Raw genomic sequence first — 23,701 nt, 5'->3', positions numbered from 1 at the left:
AGATGTGGGAAGCGGTTGGCAGGGCAACCTCTTACGGCCACATGGTGCCGATGATGGAGGCGGCGGCGTTGACAATTAAGCAGCTGATAAAACTTGCAGGCAGCATGAGGAAGAACGTGTGGACCCACTACAAATACACTCAAGACATGTCAGAAATCTATCACTATAAAAGTCCGTTAAATCACCACCAACGTACATGTTCCTGCTGAAGAATCTGGTCAACACGAGGCAACGGAAAGCCGAAGATCTTCTTAGATGCGCCAGCGACTATAGAAACAAAGATTAACACATATTTCGTTAGTCGCAATCAGATGGAACAACGGAGGTTAGGAACGTACTGGTAGCAATAGCGTCTTGCTTGCAGAGTGGACAGCGTCCACTTCGACCTTCGAGCCACGGGTTGATGCAGTCGACGTGGAAGAAATGCTGGCACGGGAGAACCTTAACATCCGCTCCGTCTTCAAAGTCGTCCAGACATATTGGACAAGTCTCCGCTTCTGAGTCAGTCGAGCTCCGATAAGTGATTCCGTCCGTTTGTGGCTCTTCCTTTTGCTGCATCTGTTCTTCCTTCTCGAGATAAATATCATCAGGGACTGTATCTCCCTCTTGTGAACTTGCAGTCATCTCAGTGCTGAAATCTGGTTCAGTTTCCGTATGTCGGTCGCTTGTCTTGGAAACGTTCTCAATCTCGGCTAGTGGGATGCGATCAAGCACGAATTGCTCTTCCAGCAAGTGTTCCAGCAGTGTGCGTTGCATGTTTCGCTCGTATTTGGCGATCGGCAGCTGCTTGGCTGCACGCGTTCGCCGGGTCTTGCCAACCCACTGGAAAATCGCCGACGACAGCAAACTCAGCCCACTGGAGAACGCGCAGACGATAGAAATGAGGAAAATGTAGGCGATCACACGCTTCAGCAAGCGATTCGACGTTGACGCTTGTGGTACTGCATACAAATACATCATCAGTCCTCCATAATATGCATGTATTGTTAACATACTCACGTTCTCCATTAGTATCGAGCGTCATCCGTAGCGGGTTCCAGGGCACAGCTCGACTCATGGCGTCTAGTAGCCACTCACCAGACACATACGAGATGAAGACCGACGGGATGCGGATACTGCTCGCCATCTCATCCTTCATCATGATAATATGGTACGGAGGTCTACAGCAATACACAGGCTATTAGGTCAATACATATAGGAGAGTGAGATCATCGGTCGTACTCGTGCCGCAGCTCGTTGTCCATCACTACGACGGCAGCTGCGTGGGCGCGTTGGGCGTGCCACACTTTTTGTACAAAGTTGCAGTCGCCACGCAACACGAGCGCCACTTTGCCCGTCAGATCCTGGCCACGCAGCGGTTCGCATGCCGTGAATGGGACCACTACAATACGTTGGTCGTAATACGTTAGGAATTATATCATAGCAACAATAAACTGCAGCAGCTTGCTTGCTTACCTGGTACGATCTCCAAGTTCTTCAATCCGCCGGACTCCAGCATCGTGAGGTTGGTGAACTCGCCAGAGCTGCGGATGGATAGAGAGTGACCATGTTACTATACATGCAACCGCATCTTCGACTGTAATTTACGTACACATGCGTCATTAGACGGCAGTCCGGGCTGGATGGAAATGCAGAATAATGTAACCTGATTAGTGTCCCACGTAATAAAACATTTTGCTACAACGCCAAGCAGTAAAGTATGTACCTCTCTATCACGAGCGCGGACGCGATGGACGTTAGTAGCGCCAGCAGCAGCGCCAGCGATGCCTGCGAGCGACTCATGGTGCTCTGCTCGAGAAGCGGCGTAAGCGAAATTGGCGAGTGGCTTGTCTTGCGCTCACTATGTGATCAGTCGTGGCGTCATGGGGTACCATCCGGGACGTAACCTGGACACAAGCGTAAGCGCCGAATTGTGGTCCACATAACATCTCCGATAGAAGATTAATCCTGGAAATTGTAATTGAAAGAACCAGCATAGTCTACCTTTTTAGTGCGCTCTTGTAGTTTGCACGACCACGGATTCACTCGCAGTTTAACTTGGCGTAGCCGTGGCATGGGTATCCTACGTGTTTGTGTGTCTTTAGCTGGACGGAGGAGAGCTCATAAGCCCTCCGCTAGAAGTGCCTTTGCCTCCTTGAGCCCCCGAGAGGCAGTCGAACCACTGGTTCGTTGCGCACGATACGACCGTCCTACAGTGAACAAGTCTTGGTCCTTCAGGGTTTTTATCTCTTAGCATTGGGTGTAAGAAGTATGTGCGACCAAACATCTAGCAATCCCTAGGTAGTACTTTGCCTATTGATTGCAGCCTCCACAGTCATCCAGCAGCTTGGATTTCTTGGGCTGAGTGGTTATTGCCGCGGTCAGCTTGATTGACTCGGTCCTGTCGGTGGTCTTGGCGATTTCAGTCTGCTTGGAAGGGGACACCGGGCGCGTGCGCGTCTCGTGGATGTGGAGCACTAGCTGCCGCACAGCGTCGAACACTTTGAGTGCACCGTCCCATTCCCTTGCACGAGCGTTAAGCTTCGCAGTTGTACGCGCGAACAGGAGGTTTTGAGCCTCACAAAAAGCTTTAACCTTCTCTGGCTGTGCGTATTTGGCTGGTCTCGAGTCTTTAGGCAGTTTGTCCACTTTGTTCTCGAGCACCATCGCTGCGGTGAGCGAATCACCTGCAGTCTCGCGTAGCGTATGGAGCCACTCGCTGAGACGCTCGAAACTCTGCGCGTCACTGACGTCGTACACAAGCAGAGCACCATCTGCACGACGGTAGTGCGACCGAGTGATGGCTCGGAAGCGCTCCTGCCCGGCAGTATCCCAGATCCGGGCCTTGGTAAATTTCGTGCCGCTGTAGTCGCTTGGGTCTGGGAACTCAATAGTGCCGAACTCCGCCTCTAGTGTTGGCGGACGTCGATCCTGAGGAAACAACAGCGTGAGTACCCAAGCGTAAATCTATTTGATAAGATCACCGTACCATGTACGCGTCGTCGCCGTTTGTTGCCACAGCCAAGAGACTGCTCTTGCCCACACCTGCTGTGCCCAGTAGAATAATCTTGTATATGTGTTCACTTATAATCTTGGTTGGCGATGGAGGATGTCGTCGCGGAGAGGTATTCGAGGAACCTGGAAGTTGTGCGATAGCAGCAGACAGTTCATCGCCGTCTAAGCGCAATGATTCTCGTAATTCGTGGCGAGTCACCACACCCGCTTCAACATCAACAAAGCGTAGTGTAATAGGCCGTGGAGTTGTCTGCAGGCTATGAATACAAGCAGTTAGACGCTTCGTTTGGTCCAAGTTCGTCTACAGCAACTCACCTCTGAATGATCTCTTCGCAGGGCACTTCAACCAGATGGTTGTCATTGATGTGGGTCAGATACAGCCCAGGCCGCAGCGTCAAGTGTTCCTGTCCGGGCTGCAAGTGCTTATTGTACTGTTGAGCCGGCCCACTGCCGTCAGCTCCCTGGGCCGAACGCTCATTAGCGATTTCATAGCTCGCAGCTTTTTCCGATGAATAGTTCACTTACCCTGGTGAGCTCCAGTAAACGTATTGTGTAGATGCCATTGCCTGTGTCTGGGAATTGAGCCGGGTGAAAGCGTAATCCGAGCTTCTCACTAGGGAACTTGACTCGGAAGGCAATCTGCCATGGCAGATCTACACAAAGATTCGGGAAGAAGAGCACGGTCAGACAAGAAGAAGAAATAACGTGAATCATACGAGAAGCTAGGTAACCGTACAGTCCGAGTCGTCATCAGTTGCAAAGGCTTCAGCAGGCAGCAGAGACGAGTGACGTCGTTGACTGGATGGAGAAGACATATCTGGTCAGCCAACAGGGGTGCTATACCTAAGGAGCTCGGCGTCTTTTGGTCGCAGACGGTTTTGCCACCAGCGACCTCCTAATGCTCAACGCTTATCTCCAACAGCGAATTTAAGAAGAAGGATAAATTCGTGAGGCGAGAATGGCTGAAGAGATTAACATCCAGGTCTACATGGAGGGATTGTCCCGCGTGGATCGTGTCGTGGACGACTCTGGCTACGCGTTCACAGCTCTCGATGTCATTGTACGTTCGCATTATCTTGTTTCTCGCACAGTCAAAAGCTCATATGGAAAATGTATGTATGGTGCAATAGGAGAAAGACTTGGTGAGTCTGGAGCCGATTAAGAGCTATTCGCACTTGCTCTACGTGAACGTATCCAAGAACCAAATCGCTGATGCCTCGCCGCTGTCGGAGCTTCCGTATCTCGTGGTTGTCGATCTGTCAAGCAACGCCCTCACTGCACCGCCAACACTTCCTCAGCCATATCTACAGGTATGGCGTCAGTGTGCTTTTCAGGTGGCATGCTCAACTTACACGGTTGCTTGTAGTCGCTCGATGTCTCTGAAAACCAGATCGCAGAACTGCAGGGTCTTACATCGGGCTCCCTCACGGTGCTAAAGATCAACGGTATCGTGCTGTTATAACGCTCTGTGGTGCTTCATACACTTACAATTTGGTGTTGGTGCTGCAGGTAATGCGTTTACAAGCCTCATTGGGCTTCAGAGTTTGCCGTCCCTCACCACTCTAGAAGCATCTCGCAACAACCTGGAAGATATTAGCAGCCTTGCGAGTGATACAGCGCCCAAACTCGAAACACTTTGCCTGGTAAGTCAATATCATCAACATGCTGCTTGAAATTGCCGAATAATCGCTGATTCGACTTTCAGGATGATAACAAAATCACGTCGTTGAGCGGCATTGAAAGCTTGTCAGAGCTGACCTCGCTGTCTGTCCAGCAGAACTACGTAAGTTGCCTATTTACTTACTTATCTTTTCTTACTGATGAATGAGATTCAAACCAATCTGCTTGCTTGTGATATTGCTGCAGATCGAATCACTCGAGGCCGTGCAGCAACTCGATCAATTAACCAAGCTGACGACGTTGAACTTGATAGGGAATCCAGTGACTCAAGCGGAAGATTACCGTTCAGCGATCATCTTGTTGGCACCGACGCTGACACACCTTGACGGTGAGCCGCTTACTGACGAAGATCGTTTGGCTGCAGTGGAATTAAAGCATCGACGCGAGGCGGAGGCTGCGGAACAAGCTGAAGAGGGTGAATAGAATGCTGTACATGGGCTGAAAGGAGTGTTATTATAAACGCTATTGCCATCTACCCTGAAGATGGAAGCCTACTGCTGGGGCTCTTCCTTAGGGTTGAGCTTGATCAGATCGTCAATCCGCAGAATGGTAATGGCAGCTTCAGTGGCAAAACGCAGGCTCTTGATCTTGCTGATAGCAGGCTCCACGACACCAGCCTCCAGGTTGTTGCGCACAGTGCCCTCCAGCAGATCCAGACCCGAGAAACGCAGCTCGCGTTGTGCAGCGTCACTCTGCGATGTGTTGTGGTGCGCACGCAGACGTGCCACCAGTTCCGAGGCGTCCTTGGCGGCGTTAACCGCCAGAGTCTTCGGGATGACCAACAGCGAGTCAGCGAACTCAGCAATAGCCAGCTGCTCCCGGGAGCCCAGCGTCGTAGCGAAGTTCTCGAGGTAGATAGACAAAGCCGCCTCCACTGCACCTCCACCAGCAACAAGCTGGTTGCTCTCAAGCATACGCTTGACAACCATAAAGGCATCGTGCATCGAGCGATCCATCTCGTCCAGCATGTTCTCGTTGGCACCACGAAGCACCACGGTCGTAGCCTGACGCGTCTTGCAGCCCTTAATGTAGATAAGCTCGCCGTCACCGACACGCTCCTCGCTAACTTCCTGTGCCTCGCCAAGGGTCGAAGGATCGAACGTCTCCTCGCCCTCCATGTCGGCGAGTGTGAGCACAACCTGTCCACCGGTTGCCTTGGCAATGCGCTGCAGATCCTCCTTTTTGCAGCGACGCACACCCATGCAGCCAGATTCCACAAAGTACTTGAGACACAAGTCATCAATGCCCTTGGTCGTCAGGATCACGTTAGCTCCAGCGTCGATCATCTTCTGGATCTTCTCCTTGGTGATGTCAATCTCGCGCTGACGGATCAGCTCCAGCTCGTTGGGGTCGTTTACTACCACTTGCACACCCATCTGCATACGGTGACGCTGCAAGTCAAAATCCAAGAGCGCAATCTTGGCATTCTTGATGTACGTGGGCATCTGCTGCGACGCCTTGGTGCAGTTGAGAGCAAATCCGTCCACCAGCTGCGTCTCGAGCGCACTCTTACCGTGTGCCTTCAGCACGTTGATGGAGCTGACGGGGTACTTGGCCTTAATCTTGCCCTTGGCGCCTTCCTGCTCCACCTTGACAGATGACACGGCGTCCACGACCAAGTTAGCGAAAAAGTCGCTCTCTGGGCCGAGGATCTTGGACGACATGCTGGTCTTAGCGGCATTCACCAGGCTCTCGCGGCCCAGAGAATCAACGGGAACGCTCAGGTTTTCCTTAATATACTTGACGGCCTCACGCATGGCGAGACGGTACCCGGCAATAATGGACGTCGGGTGGATCTTGTTCTTCACCAGCTCGTTGGCGCGCTGTAGCCACCAACAAATGACAAGTTAAATGTGAATATTTTTTCGTCATTGCATCCTGGTAAATAAGCTGGAAAATGTCATAAAAAGTATCTTCTTCTCACCTTGAGGAGCTCAGCAGCAATAATGACGACGGAAGTGGTGCCGTCGCCCACCTCCTGGTCCTGCAGGCCAGCAAGCTCCACCAGAACCTTGCCGGCAGGCTGTTCTACTTCCAACTGCTTGAGAATCGTGGCGCCGTCGTTGGTGATAGTCACGTCGCCGATGTCATCCACAAGCATCTTGTCGAGTCCCACGGGGCCCAGCGAGCTCTTGACGATATTGGCGATAGCCACCGCCGCCGTCACGTTCTGCTCACGCACATCCTTGCCAGACGTGCGCGTGCCGTCCACCACCAGGTCTGCAGTCTCCATCACTCAATCTGTAGTGTAGCAACTCGGGCCTTTGGCGTCCAAACGATCGTTGAGTGGGGGGAATCGTGTGTGGATCTCTGCAGATATGTAGTGTAGGACACACCACTTAATCTGAGCGGATATCTGATAATATCTGAGCCCTGTTCAAACCTCCAGTTTTTTGTATGCCATTCAAAAATATGATCTGAGTGCGGCGCGATAATCACTCTTGACAATTGAATTCCGCGCGCAGTCACACTTTTGAATTCCGCATCATGGCGACGTTGGTGGCAGATGCGATCGCGGAGCTTAAGCGCGGAGACGCGTCTGCTCTGGCGAAAATAATGGCGCAGCGTAGGGTTCAACGCCGCAAGCCTGGAAAGGGGAAGCGCAAGACGAAGAAAAAGAGCGCTGACGACGGTGAGGCTGAGGAGGAGGACGCCGAAACCGACGCGGATTCCATACAGGACAAGTCGCAGTTGGGCGACGAGGTGCGCGCGCTGCCTCGTGAACAGCTGGACGCTTTCTACCCTGCGGCCGTGCAGCTTGTTGCCCCGAGTGACAACGAAGAGGAGGAGGCTAGACGCCTACAAGCCCGCGAGTGCATCGCCGAGTTCACGGCGCTGCTCGTTGAGACCAAAGGTGCGGCCATCGACAAGGAAGAGCTCTTCGCTGTAGCTCAAGAGCTTCACGACCAGCTGCTGAGACTGAAAGGAGACGCAGACCAAGTGCTGGCCACCCAGGAAGCCATCTCACTGCTCTGTGAGGCATGTTGGAAGCACAACTTCTGCGGTCGTGCTCATTCGTTGGTGACGCAGCTGTTGCCATACTTAATTGTGCGTAGTTACGAGTCCCCACCGACGGGCAATCTCAACTCGAAGAAGCATCCGATTCGTAGGCTGTTTGCGATTAAGGACGCACTGCCGCTACTGGATTTCGACGACGACAGCAGTGGTCTGTTGAGAGATATCTTGCTGCGCTGCTATATCCAGCCGACATTCTTTAGATCACCCGACGCTGTGCCATTCCTGAGCTTCTTATTCACATTGCACGTTCCGTTTGTGGAGGATATTAACGAGACCATTAGAAACCAGATCCCGAACCAGCGAAACTCGATCCTTGTCAAATACGGCAGCATCTACTTCAAAGTAGGAATGTTTGAGGCTCATTCGTATTGCTGAGGTTACTAACTCTCGCTATGGTGATATATACAGGCTTGGGTTGGCAGTAAGGGCACCTTCAGAGAGAAAATCGAAGAGGAATGCATTCAGCGATACGTCCGTGATGCGGTTCATTCGGGTAGTACTTCTCTCTTCAATGCGGTCCGAACCGTGCTTCAAATATTTTTCGAGAACAAGCGACACCCGGGCGTGGACGAAATGCTATACCGCATCTGTAGCCCCATCCTGTGGCGTGGTGTAAAAGCTCCCAACGATTCCGTCCGACGTCAGGCGACTATTCTGCTCTTCGATAATTTTCCGCTCCGTGATCCAGCGTTTAGCAACGAAATGATGGATCTGACTCTCCAGAAGCAGTTTGACACGTTCGAGGAGCTTCTTGGTGATTCTCACCCTGCGTTACGAGTAGCAGCGATTGAAGGTGTGTCCAAGGTGCTTTCTGTGTATTGGGAGCTGCTTCCGGCTGAGACGATCCGGTGTTTCATCTCGAAGCTTGTGGTAGATTTGGTGAATGACGTGTCCTCCAGTAGTGTTCGCGCAGCAGTGTTTGAAGGCATCCAGTTTATCTTGGACAACCACAACTCGCACTCGATTCTGAAGCCACTCCTTCCTATGGTAAGCTGCTATGATTTGGACGTGGAATAATCAGTCCTAACTAATTCATCACTGCGTCATGTTACAGCTCGCTCCTCTGATCAATGATCGAAATGAGAAAGTACGTGCTGAGTTCGGTGCTCTATTGGTCCGAATCAAGAGCATCCGGAACTTGCACTTTTATGATGTTGTACCAGTGAACGACTTGCTTTGCCGGATGGTCATGGATCGTGACTGCGCTCTGGCATGCAAGCAGCTCGTATCGCTGTTCTTGAACTCGTATTTTCCGCAGAGTGTCGGCGGATCTTCGCAAGTGGCTCGATGTCTCGCTCTAGTGAGGAAGAATCCAGAAGCTGCCATGGTGTTTTACGCAAACGTGGTTGAGCACGTGTCGGTCGGCTCTGTGTGCAAATTGGCTGCCCTCTTGCTTCGCTGCTCTCTGAACTTTGTATCTCGGCGGTTGAAACAGCCCCAAGAATCGGAAGATGATGATGAGGAGGAAGATGAAGACGACGATGAAGAGGAAGGCTTCAGTGTGATCGGCCAAGTTGTCGTGCTAGAAGTAATCGGAAATCTTCTTAAGAGCGTGCACGTCAAAGTGCTGGGCGACGCTCGCTACTCCGAGTGCAAGAGCTTTTTGCGAGAGCAGCTAAACGTCGAGTCGCTTGAAGCGCTCCTTCTTGCTTATAATGAAGGTCGTCCGTATGATCAAGAAGCCCTCAGCTCCATTTGGAAAATCATCGGCTACCTGGGTGATTTGTCGGAGGGCGTCTTGCTGGAGCGGCTGGTGGAAAACCTGATGAAGATGAATGAAAACTTTAACAGGAAGCTCTTGGAGTCGATGGTCGATTGCATGGTGCAATGGGACCAGCTCGCGTTCTTGACGTCTAAGCTGGAAAAGTTTCTCGACCAATGGAGAAAAAACAAGTTCCGCTCCGATACGGCGGGCTCGAAATCAAAGAAGGGCAAGAAGGCAGAGCTGAACCCCGTCGTGGTACTTGGTACTGTTGAGTACATCGCTCAGCTACAGAATGTCAAGAATCTCAACACCTTGCTCCACCCTATCGTTGAGGCTCTGAATCGATGCATCGAGCCGCTTCTCGAGTTTGACGCTGATGAAGCTGAACAAGCGTACAAGGCGAACTCGTTTGGATTTATTCGCATGTTGGAGGTGTACGCAAAAGTCGTAGTGATGGCTGAATGTGCTCACGTGAACGATGAAACATCCTTGCTGGTAGAGAAGGCAGCGAAGCGCTTGAAGAAGAAGGACGACTTACGTGACTTGCAGCCATCGGAATTCTTCACGCCGCCGAAGTCGCTCAACTCGCTTTTTGCTTGGCTTGCTCGACTAATGCTAGACTTCCGCAAGGAGACGGAGGCGACAGAGCAGACGACGCACGGAAAGAAGCGACGTCGAGGTAATCACGCGGATGAGGACCAGCTTTCACCTCAAAAGGAGCTGCTGAGGCGGTGGCGCAACCTCTTCTCACTCGTGTCCCTCATGTCGGCGGAAAGTGTAGCATTTGCTCTTGAGCGTACACATTGGTTGCAGAACGGCCCTGCTGCAGACTTTATCGATGCGTACGTGGACACGTTGTGTGATACATTGCGGGATATGGAGTTTTTTGAGCGCACTGTGTTCTACCAGACTGGCCAGCTTGTTCATTTGCTTGAGAGCGTTCGCGTCAAGGCTACAAAAGCTACAAGAGCTCAGGCTGCAAGTCTAGTGCCTTCTCTTGAGCACTGGATAAACACATTGCAGCAAGCATTGGAAAGCGCGCATGAAAAGAATAAGGACAAGTGTGATGACCTGTGGCCAGCAGCCAGTGCTTCTTTCCACGAGCAGTGTACAGTGGAGTCACCTGTCGCTGAGGAGGCAGCAGCGTAAGGACACCTGCTCATAATGTACAAACGGAAGCTGCATTGAACACGCAGTGACTCAAATGTGGGTTGATAAGGATCGTTTCGGTTGATTGATAATATAGCTGAACGGAGGCTACCCGCCTCTCGTCTAATAGATAATGTACAGCGTGTGCTTGCTAGCATTACGCGCGCGTGGCGAAGCACTTGCGCAGCAACCTGCCACCGGCACATTGGTTCTTTGACCCATTATTACCGGTCACAGGAGCTGAAGACACAGCTGTTGCTTTGATGGCCGAAGAAGCAAGCGCTTGCTTGTTCTTCCCCGCCTCTGATAGTGGTGTGTTGGGGCTCACCGATGCGAGCGATCCCTTCCCGTTAAAGCGACCAAGCGACCGCGCGCGTTGCCGTGTGTCGTCATTGTTCGAGACACTCAACTGCGCCAATGAATCCTCCGGTTGCTCCTCTCCAATCATAGTAGGACTCGCAGGTCGAGTCTCGCTGCCTTCCACGGCAGGCAGCGCTGGATGCGACTCCAGCTGTGCGAGCGTTGAGCGCTCGGCGGGGTCGACGACTAATAGTTTCTTCAATAGATCCACCATTTCTTCCTCCCCCGCCATATCCACCTCATCCTTCTCCAACAAATACTCCACTCCAAAATCCTCCAACAATCTGAACCGGTCATCTTTACGCAGAGGTTCACGGAACGGATACCGAGCCGTCACCATGGCATACAGCATCACTCCGAGTGCCCATACGTCCGCTGCCTTGGGGTCATATTCGTTCTGATGACCTTCTTCATACACCATTGCTGCACTAACTTCCGGGGCCATGTACCTAAGTTTGCCCACAGGTCTCACATTCACTTTTCCCTTGCACTGCGCAGCTAGACCGAAGTCCGTGATCTGGCAGCAGTCGCGCTCGTCCACTAATACGTTCTCCAAAGACAGATCGCGGTGTGCAATGTCATTAGCGTGCAGGAACGCTGCGCCGCGTAAGATCTGCGCAAAGTAGCGCGTCACATTGGCCTGCTGTCCGGCTGCTCGTTGTGTGTTGACTACGTCGAGTAGCTCGCCGCGTTCGCAGAATTTGAGCACGAGCAGCACGGCCTCGTCCTCCATGATGCAATCGCGCAATGGCAACACGTTAGGGTGGCCACCCAGCGACTGCACGCGCAAGTTCGTTTTGATCTCTGTGAATAGATCCTCCTCCACAGCGCGCTCGGAGCTCTTGGAGCGCTTGCGCGCTGCAAAGCGCAGCTCCATGCGCTTGACCGCCACGTACTCGCCCGAAGGCGTATGGCGCCACTTTTGAACATTGCCGAAGAGCGCGGGTGCCAGCGTCTCCAGCGGCTCGTACTGCTGCATGACCATGTGGGTCCCTAGCTGTCACTGGATGCGTTGGCTTCCAAGCGTTTTGCAGAGTGAGAAATTAGCGGATGAGGACATGGGCAGCTACACTTTTGCGGATACTTGGGTTCAGTATGCAAAGGTACTTCAAGGGGCACATTTGAGTTTTCTATGGACGGTGCACCATCTGCTAAGGTTTTCCTGGAAACAGGTTGTCGCAGGAATCTCTGAAGGCGGGCGTTGCCTTCTGCCACTCAATTCGAAGATAACAAGCTCTTGGTAAAGGGCTTTAGGAGGCTATCTCTCTCTTTCGCTTGGATGGGGATGTAAAACTTTCATTCGACGAGTTTGTGGAGATGGCAATGGGTTAGTGTGGGTTCAAGGGGTTGTCGGAATGAAAGGCCTGACAGTGGCAGGCCACTTGCTGCAAATTTGCCTTCAAGTGCAACTTGCTCCGTATGCCTCACTATGAGCCTCATATCGAGTACAACTCGGCCCGTGCATTTTCTGAAGTTCCATGAGCGTCGAGGTTCCAGTCCACCCTGTAGTTTGCATGTCATTAGTCACAACCTTTGCGCTGGTTGCGAGACTCGCGTTGCTCGTTCGCGTCGACCAACCGGCGTTTGAAATGATATGGGGCTGGTTTAGCGGATTCCTTGAGCAGTGTGCAGTTCGGAGGACAATTGAGCGCAGTCTCTCTTCAAATAACAGCCATCTCCGCTGTCAAGCGATGTAGTAATGCCGCCTAGCCTGGAGTCCAAGTTGGACCGTACGACGCAACGCTGCAAGTATCCAATGGATGGGTACAAAATCGCCAACTTGAGCTCTAGCAATCGATCCGGTCGGTACTTGTGCTCAGCCGACCGACCAGCTTTGCTTCGCATGCTGAGACTGGTCGGCGGGCTGCTTGGCTTCATGACTACGCAATTGGTTTCCGCGCTACACACACTGCATCCGTCAACAATGTATCCGTGGCAGCGTCCCAGAAGCAAAAAACGAAGCAAACCCAAGCAAGTGAAGCAAGCATGGATGTGTATTGCGAGGTATTATACGCCTCGTATTACGAGCGCAACATCGGCCTGTCGGTCCATGCTCTTCATGTTTTTCACGATGGCATGCAAATCTTGGAAATGGCATAGCTGAATTACTTCGTGCTTTTCGTGCAACAAGAACACGGCGAATGCTTGTAGACAACACGTTGTTGCGTTTCATCCTCTACATCAAGATTCGAAGCCACCTCACCTTGAACGCGCCCTGCACAGGATGATTATCTCAACGTACAGTAGTGTCACTTGCAATGATCTCTATTTTTTTTTACTGAGGAATGTGCATTTTTCTTCTGAAGGTATGTTGAGGCCGCTAAGGCTTCGCAGACGCTGTAACCTGCTCAGCTGCAGCTTCCGCTGTCTCCTGCTCTACTTGCTGCCATTCCTCGTCCGCATTCCGCTGTCGAGCACGCAGCTCGCGCGCTTCCTCCTGCTTTCTGCGTTCCTCCTGAGCTTGTTGCTCGAGTCTCTCCTCCTCCTGCTCCTTCTCGACTCGACGCAATCTACGCTTCTCTCGTTCAGCCTGTGCCTCTTCCCGCTCTACCTGCTCGCGATGCAAACGTCTTGCCTCCCGTTCAGCGTCACGTGCCTCCTTCTCAGCTTCACGCTCCACCTTTTTCAGCAACTCGGCACGCCTCATTTCTGCTATATCCTCCATCGACATCTCTTTCCGGTGTTCCAACTCCTCCTGATGCTTTTCCATCTTCTCCAACTGCTTCACTTGCAGACGCAGCGAGCGCTTACGTGGAATCGCCTCGAGAATGGCCAGTCGATTGGCCTTCTCCAGCTGCCGAGCACGGGCTTCGTCCTCGTCCTCAATCTGCTCCACAATCACCTCCAAGTGATCCAGCAGTTCTTGCTCGCCACGAATTTTACGTCCACGAATGCCCTGCATCGCCCTAAGCATGGAACGGAACGCGTCGTCCCCCTTCGCCCAGAGCACCCACTGTCGTGTCTCCGGTTCCAATCTGTACAACCGCCGCTCCTCGTAGAACTGCGGGAAAAAATAATACAAGTTCCCAGCGCGGTCATTACCCAACGGCTCCACGCGCAGATCGTCCTCTTCCATCTGACGCATATATTCACTTCACGAAAGTGTGAGGTCAAGCTCCGCAGCCTCATACAACGAAGACTACGTACGTGTTAGCTGGGTCGTCCACCACGGCCTCGCACAAGTTCAGGAGAATCTTGCACCGCAATTCAATCGACAAGTCAGCGAATGACTGGTGCTATAGCCCATACACACGTCATAAGGGTTAGAACGTTGCCACCACAATATGAAACGATAGTGCTACTCGTAGGATACTGTACTCACCTTCAGGGGACAAACCACGCCGAGTGTTTCAAGACGCGCCTTCAGGATGTCCAGTGTCAGCCACTCGTCATCAGTGAGTTCCACATCCACCTGTTCATCGGTCCTGCTTTCCGAGCCGCTACTGTCTTCATCGTCCTCATCTTGTGAAAAGCTTTCCGGTAGTCGCTCGCCAGCCTTACGCAGTAGTGCGTACCACTTGTTGTACATGTCCAGGTAGTAAATCCGCAGCTGTTTGTTCCACCACTCGTACTTCAGTCCAATGCCAGCACTCAGACACGCGCGTTCACTTTTCTTTAGCAAGAGTTTCGTGAACACGTCTTCCAGTACGGGACTGTCCTCGGGTTTCAGCAATGCTGCCTCATACTCGAGCAACGTATTGGAGAAGCGAAGGGTCAGAGGACTTTGCAGCAGCCACAGAATGTGGCAAGCAGCAGGCAGCTCCCACATCGATCTCAGCGTATTCAGCTCGTCAAAGTCGATGTTCGTGTTGTTCCATTCGGCCCCCGTCTCCACGAAGAACGGCGTGGCCAGTGGCGCGTTCTCCTTCACTTTGTCTCCCTGTGTCCGCACCTTCCGTTTAGGTGCCGCTTTCGCTTTAGTCTTGGGTTTGGGCTTCGCTTTGGCCTTAGCAGAGCCTTTAGCCTCTGTCTTCCCGTTAATTGCTGCCTTGCCAAAAGGTTTCGCGCGCTTTTTGACTGGTTTCTTGGAGGACGACTTGGCTACATTATTTATCGTGCTCGTTTTGGTTTCAGGCGTCTCTGAGGCTTCGGCATCAGCCATTTCCACGACTGTAAGACGGTTTAGTAAAAAAAAATCAACAAGTCAATAACCACGAAGCCTTCGATGCTTTAAAGCGCGTGAAAATACAGCTGAAGCACCGTTTACCTTGTTCCCCGCCTTCTTGCTTGTCGTTAACGCCATTATTGGTCGATAAAGCGGACGTTTGGGCGTCTTCCCCTACGTCGAAGTCTGTCCCAATGTCCTCCGCTTCTAGCGGACCGTTGCGCACCGTAGCTGCCGCCTCGCTCGCAACGTCTACTGAGGTCTTGCTCTTCTTAGCGGCACCTTCCCCTCCATCCGACTCGAACGACGTGGGCGAGACGCGCTTAAGCGAGTCGCTACGAGCCATCGAGAGATCGCGTCCGCTGCTTCTTGTTTTCCAAAATGGCGCTAAAAGTTTTTGACCGTCTGTCCTTGTGAAACTGTCTCTGCCTTGTCGGAAAAAGACAAAAGTCGCAATTTTCAACCGGACAGAGCTCAACTATTATAAGGAATTTTTACTATGGACTTGGTGGTGGTGACAGCATGTTTATTGACTGGGGTCTATCTAACTGTGGCATGGCCAGCTTTACCGTTGATCAGTTACGTTGTATCTATCTGAACGTGGCGCTTCTCGGCATGTGGTGCATCTTCTTGGCTTGTGCGGCCTTGGGCTCCTTCGGGTCCTTCTTCCCCTTGCCACTCATTGCCACGAACGGGTTGTAACCTGCCTGCTTCTTGTTGCCTCCACGGCCACCCTTGCGGCCATTCCGGTCTTCGTCCTCGTCCTTCTTGAGCTGGAACTTGGCTCCTGTGATCTGAGTACTGGCTGCAGCATAGTCGAAGCTCTTGAAGCCACTCTCGTCTTCAGTTTCGTCGCCATCGACCTTCTGCATGAACGCCTGCGCACGATCCTTGACTTGAGAGGCCGACGACGTGTCCACTGCCGTAGTTTTCCGCCGTTTGACTCGGTTCGACATGTTATAGGCCTCTGAAATAGACTGAGGAATCTTCGGCTTGCTCTCGTCGACACTCTGCTCTTCCTTGCTTGGAGTCGCCAACAAGGACGTCGGTTTATTGACTGGTGTCTCGACTGGGTCACTCTCAGTAATAGTGAACATTGTGCTCGCAACCATAGCGTTCACCTTTTCGAGCAGCGTGGCTGCCGTCTCTGGCTCATTGGCAGTCTCCGAAACGTTCACTCCGAGTGCCATCGGTGGATTGTAGCTGGATGATGAAGATCCAGTCGAAGCAGCAGCAGTAGCGACTCCAGCCTTGCGCTGACCACTCTTCCAAGGAGCATACTCAGCACGTCCCACACGCTTCCGAATGGAATTAACCATTTGCTCCTCTCCATCCTCATTCCACGTCTTTCTTGTCGGCTTTGCGACTACAGGCTCAGGTTCTTGCGTCTTGGCCTCGTCCTCGGCAAGCTTCGTCTTCTCAGCAACGATCATTTTTGTAATCTGGAGCGCGTGCTTACGGATAAGCAGCGGAACAGGGTGACAAGCACGGAAGAGCTCATCGGATCGCACAGGGAGGTGCTTAGTGAGCTTCATGAGCACGTGGTTTGGCATCACGTATGCCACTGATTCATCCTCCTGACGTGCGATACGGTCGCGCCAGAGATAAAGCGCAGTGATCACACGCTTCTGAAGCTCAGACAGATCACGAATGTTTACTGTTCCCTTGAGTTTCTCGCCGAGAGCAAGAGCGTCTTCCTCGGTGGGCTGAGGCTTCTCATACACCTGCAAGCACAGCATATTGGAGTTCTGGAGTGTCTGGAACAGTAAACTCTCGCGAGACTTGGCTCCAGCTTGCAGTAGCTCCTTCTTGAGTTGGTCATAGATAAACAACAAGTACCGTGTATCCTCACGCGCATATTTTATCATGCTCTTGTCGAGCGGACGGGTACGCCAGTCTGCGAGTTGATACTGCTTGTCAGCGTCGATGTTGCAGTGACGCTTGAGCATGTATGCCAAGGAGAAGCGGGGGTACTGTAGCAGACGCGCTGCACGGCCAGTGTCGAAGAGGTTGACAATATACAGCCCAAGATCGCGTTGCAGCCACAGGATATCCATGTCACTACCGTGGAGCACTTTAACCTTCTCAGGGTCACAGAAGACCTGGTTAAGAGTCTGTAACTTGCCACGGAGGGCCAGTGTATCAACTAGAAAGTCCTCGCGTGCAGTAGAAATTTGCATCAGACACGTGAGTCCCATGTACGATCTGTAGCTGTGATGTTCCAGATCCACCGCGATCACGCGAGCTTCAGCAGCTGTCAGAGACTTCATCATCTGCACCAGCTTCTCTTCTGTGTCTACCCACAAGTACGACGCCTTGTCCAACTCCACCATATCATACGGCTCCTCAGACGCCTCCAACTGCCATTGAGCATACTTGAGTCCCTTAATCTCAGGGTAGTACGGGTTCCGAGTAGCCATCTCGTCGTCTTCATCGTCTGCCGCCGCTGCAGCAACGCCGTCATTCTGCGCGTGCACCTTCTCACGAAGTTTAGATACGAACGGTACGTCCGAGTTGTCGATTTTCTCGTCGAATCTGTCTTGGGGCTTGTCCTGCGCTCCTCTGGACACCTTTTTCTCTACTTCCTCCTCCTTTTTGGCCCTTTTGTTTTTCTCAAACACCTGTGGCTTGTTCTCCAGTGGGCGGAGCTTCGAGTCCTCGGTGGAAGACGCTGACTCGCCGCTTACGAAGCGGGCAAGGTGCTTAGAGGCCTCGTCCAGCAACATATCGGCGTAGTCTGTAACACGAGCATTGGGTTCTGGCCCGTCAAAGAGTTCCTGCAGCTCGCTGTCGTCCTCGTCACTGCTGTCCGCGTGCTCTGCGTCATCGGCGCGTCGGCGCTTGGTCAGCAGCCGAACGAGTTCCTCGGCCTTGGCCCCGGAGCGCTTAGAACGCGCCGCAAAGTCGCCACTAAACTGCGAGTGAAAGTGGAAACCATCATCCTCCGATGGAATCGCGTTCGATGCTTTCACAGAGAGCAGCACCTTGCGGTACAGGGCGCCCACAAATGCTGCAGCGTCGAGCTCCTCGGTCATCTTGATGTCCTAGCGACAGTTGTAATGATTGGGTGCAATGGTTTTCGTACTTAGGTGAAGTATTAATTCATACTTTACCAAAGTGAGAGGTACAGTATACTTCATACTTTACCAATGTGAGAGGTACAGTATACAGTATACTATACAAGTACTACAGTCATGTATTAATAGTACTTCGTAATAATGAATTAGGGGATAAGGATATACTACTTCGAAGTACTATTAATAAAGAGTACTAGTTTTGCGTTGTTAGTATTTTCACCACTCGTTTAAATACGATCGCTTGTGTTTTTATTGGACCCGATCGACTTACATCCGTGATGCTTTTAGGGCCGTCACGCTCCGCCGCTCGCGCAGGCGTGCGTCGTCTAGGTCTGACGTCGGTCATCCATGCGCCGGCTGAGCGGTCCTTCTTGTGCGCAGGCAACGCGCTCCGGGGTCTGCAGCAGCCTTATGCGAGTGTCTTCCGCTTGAACTCGACGGACGCTGTTGCCGCAGCTTCTGCCGCCGTGTCAACTGACGCTGCAGCTTCCAAAACAGTCACTTCAAAGCGCCGCAAGAGCAAGAAAGCGAAAAAGACAGTAGCGACAACTTCTTCTGCTGTAAAGGTGGAGGAAAATGTGCCGAATTCAAAGCCAGCAGCGCCGAAGAAGAAGTCCAAGACGAAGCAGCGCAAGCCAATGACACAGAAGGAGATTGAGGAGGAGATGCTGACCAGAGCAATCAACGGTGACGCTAAGGAAACAGCAGCAGCTGCTGTATCTACACAGACCCCGAAGAACGACAAGCAGAGCGACACTTCAACGGAAAAGCCTTCAACCGAGACTGCAGTGGTGCCGGCCAAGGAACCTATGCCTCTAAAGAGTCTGAAGACAGAGAAAATTACCACGACTTTGCAAGAAATTGCTGCGTTGCAAAAGACGCTACCGAGTGAGAAGGAGATTGCGTCTCTGATCACGAAGCTCCGTCGGGTGTCGTTCGAAAATGCGCACAAACTCTTCGACTTGTACCGCAATTTTGGCAATCCGTATCTGGACGAAAACTTCTTGACCCCTGGAGTGTTAGCGTGCTGCGAAGCGAAAAAGCCAGCGGAGGGTATTCTTATTGTCCGGGATATGCTTAGTCAGGGGCGGAAAGTGGACGAGTCTACGCTTCGCACTCTGTTCCATGCATGTGACAAGGCTTCGGCTGCTGTAGAAGTGATTAAGCTCTGGGATCTGATGGACAAGGCCGGTATGAAGCTGGAACTGGCAGATTACAACCGTTTTCTCGATATTTGTTACCGCCAGGAGTATCTGGATGGTGCTGTGAAGGTTCTAAAGCAGCTTCGCCTACTACGCCCGATTTCAGTGCACACATACATGCACTGGCTGCTGCGTGCTTCAATTGTGTGGCGCTCTGACGCGTTTTTCGACATTCTGATGGAGATGCGACTGTCAGAAGTTGAGCCGGAGATCATGTCGCTCACCTCGCTGGAGTCTGGACGTAAGGATCGTGCTCTGACGGTGATGGAGGGAGTGCGTGCAGTTGGACTAGACCCTTGCTTTGCGATGTCGTCGGTGTTCTCGTCGATGCAGGCTTCTGTGTACCAGAATGGACCGAGTTACCAGACTATAACGAAGCAGGCAATCAAGAACGCAAGGGAGAAGTTTGGCGATCTCAAACCGATCGATTTGGAGTGGCCTGTGGCTCCGACCCCTCAGGTTTTGGAGACTCAGGCAGCAGGTCTGCTACTTCAGCAAGAAACATTCCGTCGGTTAAAGCGGCAGCAAGTGAAGCACATCGATAAACTCCTGGAGATGCTTCCTATCACGACCAACATGACCATCAACCTACGCAAACAACTGCTGCGTATGTCGTTGCTGGTTAACACGCATCGTGTCCGTCGTGACAGGGACACTATCAGCAAGGAGTATGACAGCGGCCGCAGCCTAATCGAGCTGTCGACAGTACACAACTATCCGCCTGTGTCGCTTATGCGAGTTATCCTTCGCGCCAAGGGCTTGAGCCAGGTTCAAATCAAGGTATGCGGTTTTTCTGTCTGCTTGTCTAACTAATGTGTTTAAAACTAAGCTTTTGCTGCTCGCTTGTAGAACTCTTTGGCAAGACCCTCTGAGAAGCTCTCAAAGCGCGACCAGCATGAACTGCGCAAGGCTATCGAGTACGACAGCATTCACAAGAGTGACCCGTTAATTGGAGCCCCCAAGTACAATGCCGACTCGTTGGAGCGTGCCATTGAACACTTCCTCAAGGCCCAGGGAATCCGCTTAAAGTACGTTATCAAGCAGCAAGCTTTTATCATATTACTGTACTAATCATTTGTGGTTGTTGCAGAACGCAAGCGGAGCTATGCGCAGATCAGATTGAGACCCATGGCCGTCGTGTCATCTCGCCGGATATTTTGCTGCTAGACCCCGTGATTATTAACGGAGTGCCCATCCGGTGGATCGACGCCAAGAACTACTACGGCGCCCACATTGTGAGCAAGCGACTGATCTCAACTCAACTCTCGAACTATGTGAAGGAGTGGGGTCCCGGTGCTATCGTCTTTGGCATGGGATACAGTGATATGTTCTCACTACCAGGTGTCGTCTGCCTTGACACGACGCCGTTCCCCAAGACACGCAAGGAGGCAGCCAAGGTCCGCGTCAAGTCGTTCCTGTACTCGTGCTTGAGCGTATTCCGCTGGAAGAAACATCTGGGCAGCGAGTTGACGCGAAAATACCCCAGCGAGACAGCAGCCAAGCCCTCTACTTCGCAGTCCTCGTAGATAGATCAATGACTTCAACCACTTGACCATGGTTTTCGGTCCCATATAGACGAAATCTGTCCCATGTATCTTTCATGCATAGTGATTCCAAGCCAAACGTTAACTGAGCTAGATCAGAATCAGCACCAGTCGCCTATATTCAAGGTGAGCACTTCGTCATGGTCGCTCGCCGTCCGCGCAGCTGGCGCTACATCGTGGAATGTTTGCGGGACCCTCCTCGCAGCGACTTCGCCTTCGTGCCACACCAGTACATCTCTGCACCGCTGGAGCTCTCGGACTCATCGGATCCGAGCGATGAGAGCACCCCCATCAACTCCCGGTCCGTCCGCATCTTAATTGTCCCTTATCACCTTGCAACTGACGCGTCCTGTAACTGTATTGCAGACCTGAATATCGCCAGAAGCGATTGGCTCGTCAGCGGAACTCCTTCTTCGCGCTACATGTAGCGGCCATGGGAGCAGCGGGTGTGGCATGTGCGTGGCTGACGATGTTCCCTATTGCCCCCGGACGTCTCTACAACATGCAGGTGGACGTGTTCCGCGCCAAACACGAGCACGCCGAGTTCTTCTTCCGCTCCTGTTTGTATCTAGGCACCGTGCTGGGAGCTGCGGGTGCAGGATACTTTGGAGATAGACTGGGACGAGCTGGCACGTTGGAGCTAGCTGCCATCCCGTTTATCGTGGGCTGGGTGCTGGTTGGAGTTGCTTATGGAGAGCTCACGGTGCTGATCGGACGATATTTGCTTGGTACAGCGGCTGGAATCACCTCTGTGATCGTGCCCGTGTACCTAGCGGAAGTGAGCGCTGCCCACACTCGTGGACGAGTGATCTGTGCACAATTATTCCTTTCTGCAGTCGGAGGACTCTGCTATTTGGTGCTGGGAGCGCTCTTCATGTACCTGAGTCGACAGTATATTGGCTTCAACCTTAGTGAGTGGAAGGTGCTAGCGTTGTCTGGCGTCGCTCCTGCGTTGTTACTGCTACTATTCGCGCAAAAACTCCCGGATTCGCCTACGTGGCTCATCGCTCGCCACGACGACCGGGAAGCTGCTTTTGAAGTACTGTACAAACTGTTTAACCGCGACGAACACGTCGCAGAGGACGAGACCAACGCTATTATCCACGCTAAGGTGCTGGCAGCGACGGAGCGACGTCACCACGGAGCATTCTATCGTCCTGTCCTTCTTTGCGCTGCCCTCTATACGTTGCGAGCTGTATGTGCGTTCCTGCTCGAGCCGGCTATTACTTCAAGGCTTGCTGAAGACAGCAGTCGAGGTGTTGGAGGAACACACGCCAACGTCTCGTTTGTCCTCACGATCTTTGGAGTTGCCGTTGAAGGTGCTGAAGCTGGACTAATCGCTGTGACTATGGCTGTTGCTGTGGCTGCAGCGATGGGTATTGTTGCTTGCTTCTACTTTGTTGATACCAGAGGAAGACCTGCAACGCTACAGTGTGGCTGCTACTTGGTGGCATTGGCCTGCGCTTTCCTGTTGGTCTCCATCTTCAGAAATGTCCATCAGGAGGAAGACAGCGGCGTGGCATTGAGCGATTCTGGCTGGGCTGCCATGTTGCTGGTCAATGCCGGACACCAGCTCGGCTTGGGTGTTGTTCCTGTGATCATGGTCAGCGAACTATTCGCCGTGAAGCAGCGTATGGGCGCTGTTAGCCTCGTGGTGATCTGTGAGGCGATTGTTAATATCGGACTCGCACACGCCCTCCCAGTACTACGCGAGCTCACGCTGTCTCCAGTTTCGGTGTCTTACCTCTGCGTCGGTATCGTCATGGCATGCAACATCGCCGGCATTGTCTTGTCCTACTGGTACATCCCCGAGACTAGTCGACGCAGTCTTCAGGACATTGAAGCCATTTTATGCGGATGGCAACCTGCTACTCCTCGCCGTAGTACTTCTTCAAATGTGCGGCTTGAATACGGCAGCAGCGACTAAAAATAGGAGACCCAAAAGTTTGGATTTTACAGAAATAAATAGGTGCCTAGATTCTTTTTACGCTGTCAAACGCCCCTCAGACACAAGACCGGACGAGCTGGATGAGTCTTCAAGGTCGGCAGCTCCATCATGCTGGGCGTCGGTCAGTTCTGTTAATCTGGCCATCACCTGGTCGTATGAGCGACACCACCACGACTCGGTGCGGTATTTCAGGCGGCCGTAGTAGCCAAGACTGCGAGGGTCGTCGTGGAACGCGTGCATGTGCACGTGATCGATGCTGTTGAATGGCGGAACGTGGAACGAATAGCGTACTGGGTTCTCATCTCCATGGACGTTGAGACCCTCTGGTTGTAGCTCCACACACTCGTTCTCCGGTCCCTGAGTCATGACCGACTCGGCCACGCGGTGCATGTGCGCGAGAAGTCCGCGATGTCTGGCGGCCAACCGATTGACGTTCCGGATATGCGCCCGTGGCACAATGAGCACGTGGCTGGGCACGATGGGGCGCAGTGGGCGGAAGACGGCCACGTGCTCGTCCTCGTACAGGAAAGGCTCGGCCCTCGTCCGTAGGATCTCGCAGAAGCGACAGCTGCGCACTTGTCCGTCACGGTGATAACGGACACCTTTGCGCTTGGAGAAGACGCCGACGTTCAAGCGCGGCGGGGGCAGCACACCGCTCGACAGACGCGTTAAGCTGGAGCTATTGCTATCCATACTGTGCGTCGTGGGCTCCACGCTGGCCAAGGGGTCAGGCTTGCTCTCGAGCATCGGGCGGGGGGGAAGTGTGTGCGGTCTTGGCGGCTGATTAGTGCCGCTGAGCTGGGCGGCAGCTTGAGAGGGGGCCAGGCTGCTGTCTCTTCGCAGCCCAACTCTATACTTGGAAATTGTAAGGATACGTGATACCACTTTGCTATACTTGGAATTTGTAAGGGATTCGTAA

The 23,701-nt window shown here is 52.6% G+C and overlaps 11 protein-coding genes across 13 annotated transcripts; 4 read left to right on the top strand and 7 right to left on the bottom strand.

The window, feature by feature from the left end:
- Positions 1-31: 31 nt before the first annotated feature.
- PPTG_05311 (hypothetical protein) lies at positions 32-1,782 on the bottom strand (the record flags this gene model as incomplete). Its single annotated transcript, XM_008898831.1, has 8 exons — positions 32-127; positions 197-267; positions 339-941; positions 1,000-1,160; positions 1,222-1,381; positions 1,456-1,523; positions 1,592-1,618; positions 1,706-1,782. The coding sequence occupies 8 exons, from the start codon at positions 1,780-1,782 to the stop codon at positions 32-34; spliced, it is 1,263 nt and encodes a 420-aa protein (XP_008897079.1).
- A 254-nt stretch (positions 1,783-2,036) lies between these two features.
- Positions 2,037-5,284, top strand: PPTG_05309. 2 transcript variants are annotated; one of them, XM_008898829.1, is made up of 7 exons: positions 2,037-2,971; positions 3,041-4,054; positions 4,125-4,304; positions 4,361-4,439; positions 4,504-4,637; positions 4,700-4,777; positions 4,861-5,284. In XM_008898829.1, exons 2-7 carry the CDS (start codon positions 3,953-3,955, stop codon positions 5,095-5,097), a joined length of 810 nt encoding a protein of 269 aa, XP_008897077.1. In that variant the 5' UTR covers positions 2,037-2,971; positions 3,041-3,952; the 3' UTR covers positions 5,098-5,284. The 2 variants fall into 2 exon arrangements, with proteins under 2 accessions (XP_008897077.1, XP_008897076.1); XM_008898828.1 differs by having other exon boundaries at positions 2,037-4,054.
- On the bottom strand, positions 2,293-3,809 carry PPTG_05310 (hypothetical protein; the record flags this gene model as incomplete). Its single annotated transcript, XM_008898830.1, has 5 exons — positions 2,293-2,910; positions 2,969-3,251; positions 3,310-3,455; positions 3,520-3,647; positions 3,731-3,809. 5 exons carry the CDS (start codon positions 3,807-3,809, stop codon positions 2,293-2,295), a joined length of 1,254 nt encoding a protein of 417 aa, XP_008897078.1.
- PPTG_05308 (T-complex protein 1, alpha subunit) lies at positions 5,088-7,011 on the bottom strand. Its single transcript, XM_008898827.1, has 2 exons — positions 6,599-7,011; positions 5,088-6,497 (listed from the first exon to the last, which is right to left on the bottom strand). Exons 1-2 carry the CDS (start codon positions 6,905-6,907, stop codon positions 5,166-5,168), a joined length of 1,641 nt encoding a protein of 546 aa, XP_008897075.1. The 5' UTR covers positions 6,908-7,011; the 3' UTR covers positions 5,088-5,165.
- A 77-nt stretch (positions 7,012-7,088) lies between these two features.
- Positions 7,089-10,757, top strand: PPTG_05307. Of its 2 annotated transcripts, XM_008898826.1 has the most exons (4): positions 7,089-8,034; positions 8,101-8,679; positions 8,747-10,239; positions 10,307-10,757. In XM_008898826.1, the coding sequence occupies exons 1-4, from the start codon at positions 7,162-7,164 to the stop codon at positions 10,383-10,385; spliced, it is 3,024 nt and encodes a 1,007-aa protein (XP_008897074.1). In that variant the 5' UTR covers positions 7,089-7,161; the 3' UTR covers positions 10,386-10,757. The 2 variants fall into 2 exon arrangements, with proteins under 2 accessions (XP_008897074.1, XP_008897073.1); XM_008898825.1 differs by having other exon boundaries at positions 8,747-10,757.
- PPTG_05306 (CAMK/CAMKL protein kinase) lies at positions 10,603-12,008 on the bottom strand. The gene has a single exon (XM_008898824.1). It carries the CDS (start codon positions 11,889-11,891, stop codon positions 10,704-10,706), a length of 1,188 nt encoding a protein of 395 aa, XP_008897072.1. The 5' UTR covers positions 11,892-12,008; the 3' UTR covers positions 10,603-10,703.
- Positions 12,009-13,153: 1,145 nt separating this feature from the next.
- PPTG_05305 (hypothetical protein) lies at positions 13,154-15,444 on the bottom strand. The gene is made up of 4 exons (XM_008898823.1): positions 15,114-15,444; positions 14,229-15,016; positions 14,054-14,142; positions 13,154-13,998 (listed from the first exon to the last, which is right to left on the bottom strand). The coding sequence occupies exons 1-4, from the start codon at positions 15,355-15,357 to the stop codon at positions 13,227-13,229; spliced, it is 1,893 nt and encodes a 630-aa protein (XP_008897071.1). The 5' UTR covers positions 15,358-15,444; the 3' UTR covers positions 13,154-13,226.
- A 31-nt stretch (positions 15,445-15,475) lies between these two features.
- PPTG_05304 (hypothetical protein) lies at positions 15,476-18,076 on the bottom strand. Its single transcript, XM_008898822.1, has one exon. It carries the CDS (start codon positions 18,044-18,046, stop codon positions 15,602-15,604), a length of 2,445 nt encoding a protein of 814 aa, XP_008897070.1. The 5' UTR covers positions 18,047-18,076; the 3' UTR covers positions 15,476-15,601.
- Positions 18,077-18,321: 245 nt separating this feature from the next.
- PPTG_05303 (hypothetical protein) lies at positions 18,322-20,913 on the top strand. Its single transcript, XM_008898821.1, has 3 exons — positions 18,322-20,070; positions 20,140-20,318; positions 20,381-20,913. Exons 1-3 carry the CDS (start codon positions 18,367-18,369, stop codon positions 20,814-20,816), a joined length of 2,319 nt encoding a protein of 772 aa, XP_008897069.1. The 5' UTR covers positions 18,322-18,366; the 3' UTR covers positions 20,817-20,913.
- PPTG_05301 (hypothetical protein) lies at positions 20,310-23,633 on the bottom strand. The gene has a single exon (XM_008898819.1). It carries the CDS (start codon positions 23,527-23,529, stop codon positions 22,819-22,821), a length of 711 nt encoding a protein of 236 aa, XP_008897067.1. The 5' UTR covers positions 23,530-23,633; the 3' UTR covers positions 20,310-22,818.
- Positions 20,908-22,828, top strand: PPTG_05302 (hypothetical protein). Its single transcript, XM_008898820.1, has 2 exons — positions 20,908-21,135; positions 21,201-22,828. The coding sequence occupies exons 1-2, from the start codon at positions 20,975-20,977 to the stop codon at positions 22,759-22,761; spliced, it is 1,722 nt and encodes a 573-aa protein (XP_008897068.1). The 5' UTR covers positions 20,908-20,974; the 3' UTR covers positions 22,762-22,828.
- Positions 23,634-23,701: the final 68 nt, after the last annotated feature.

This window comes from Phytophthora parasitica (genome assembly GCF_000247585.1).
Source record: "Phytophthora parasitica INRA-310 unplaced genomic scaffold supercont2.7, whole genome shotgun sequence".
Classification (NCBI taxonomy): Eukaryota; Oomycota; class Peronosporomycetes; order Peronosporales; family Peronosporaceae; genus Phytophthora; species Phytophthora nicotianae.
The sequence above is the reverse complement of the archived record's forward strand: the minus strand, read 5'-3'. Positions and strand labels throughout refer to the sequence as shown.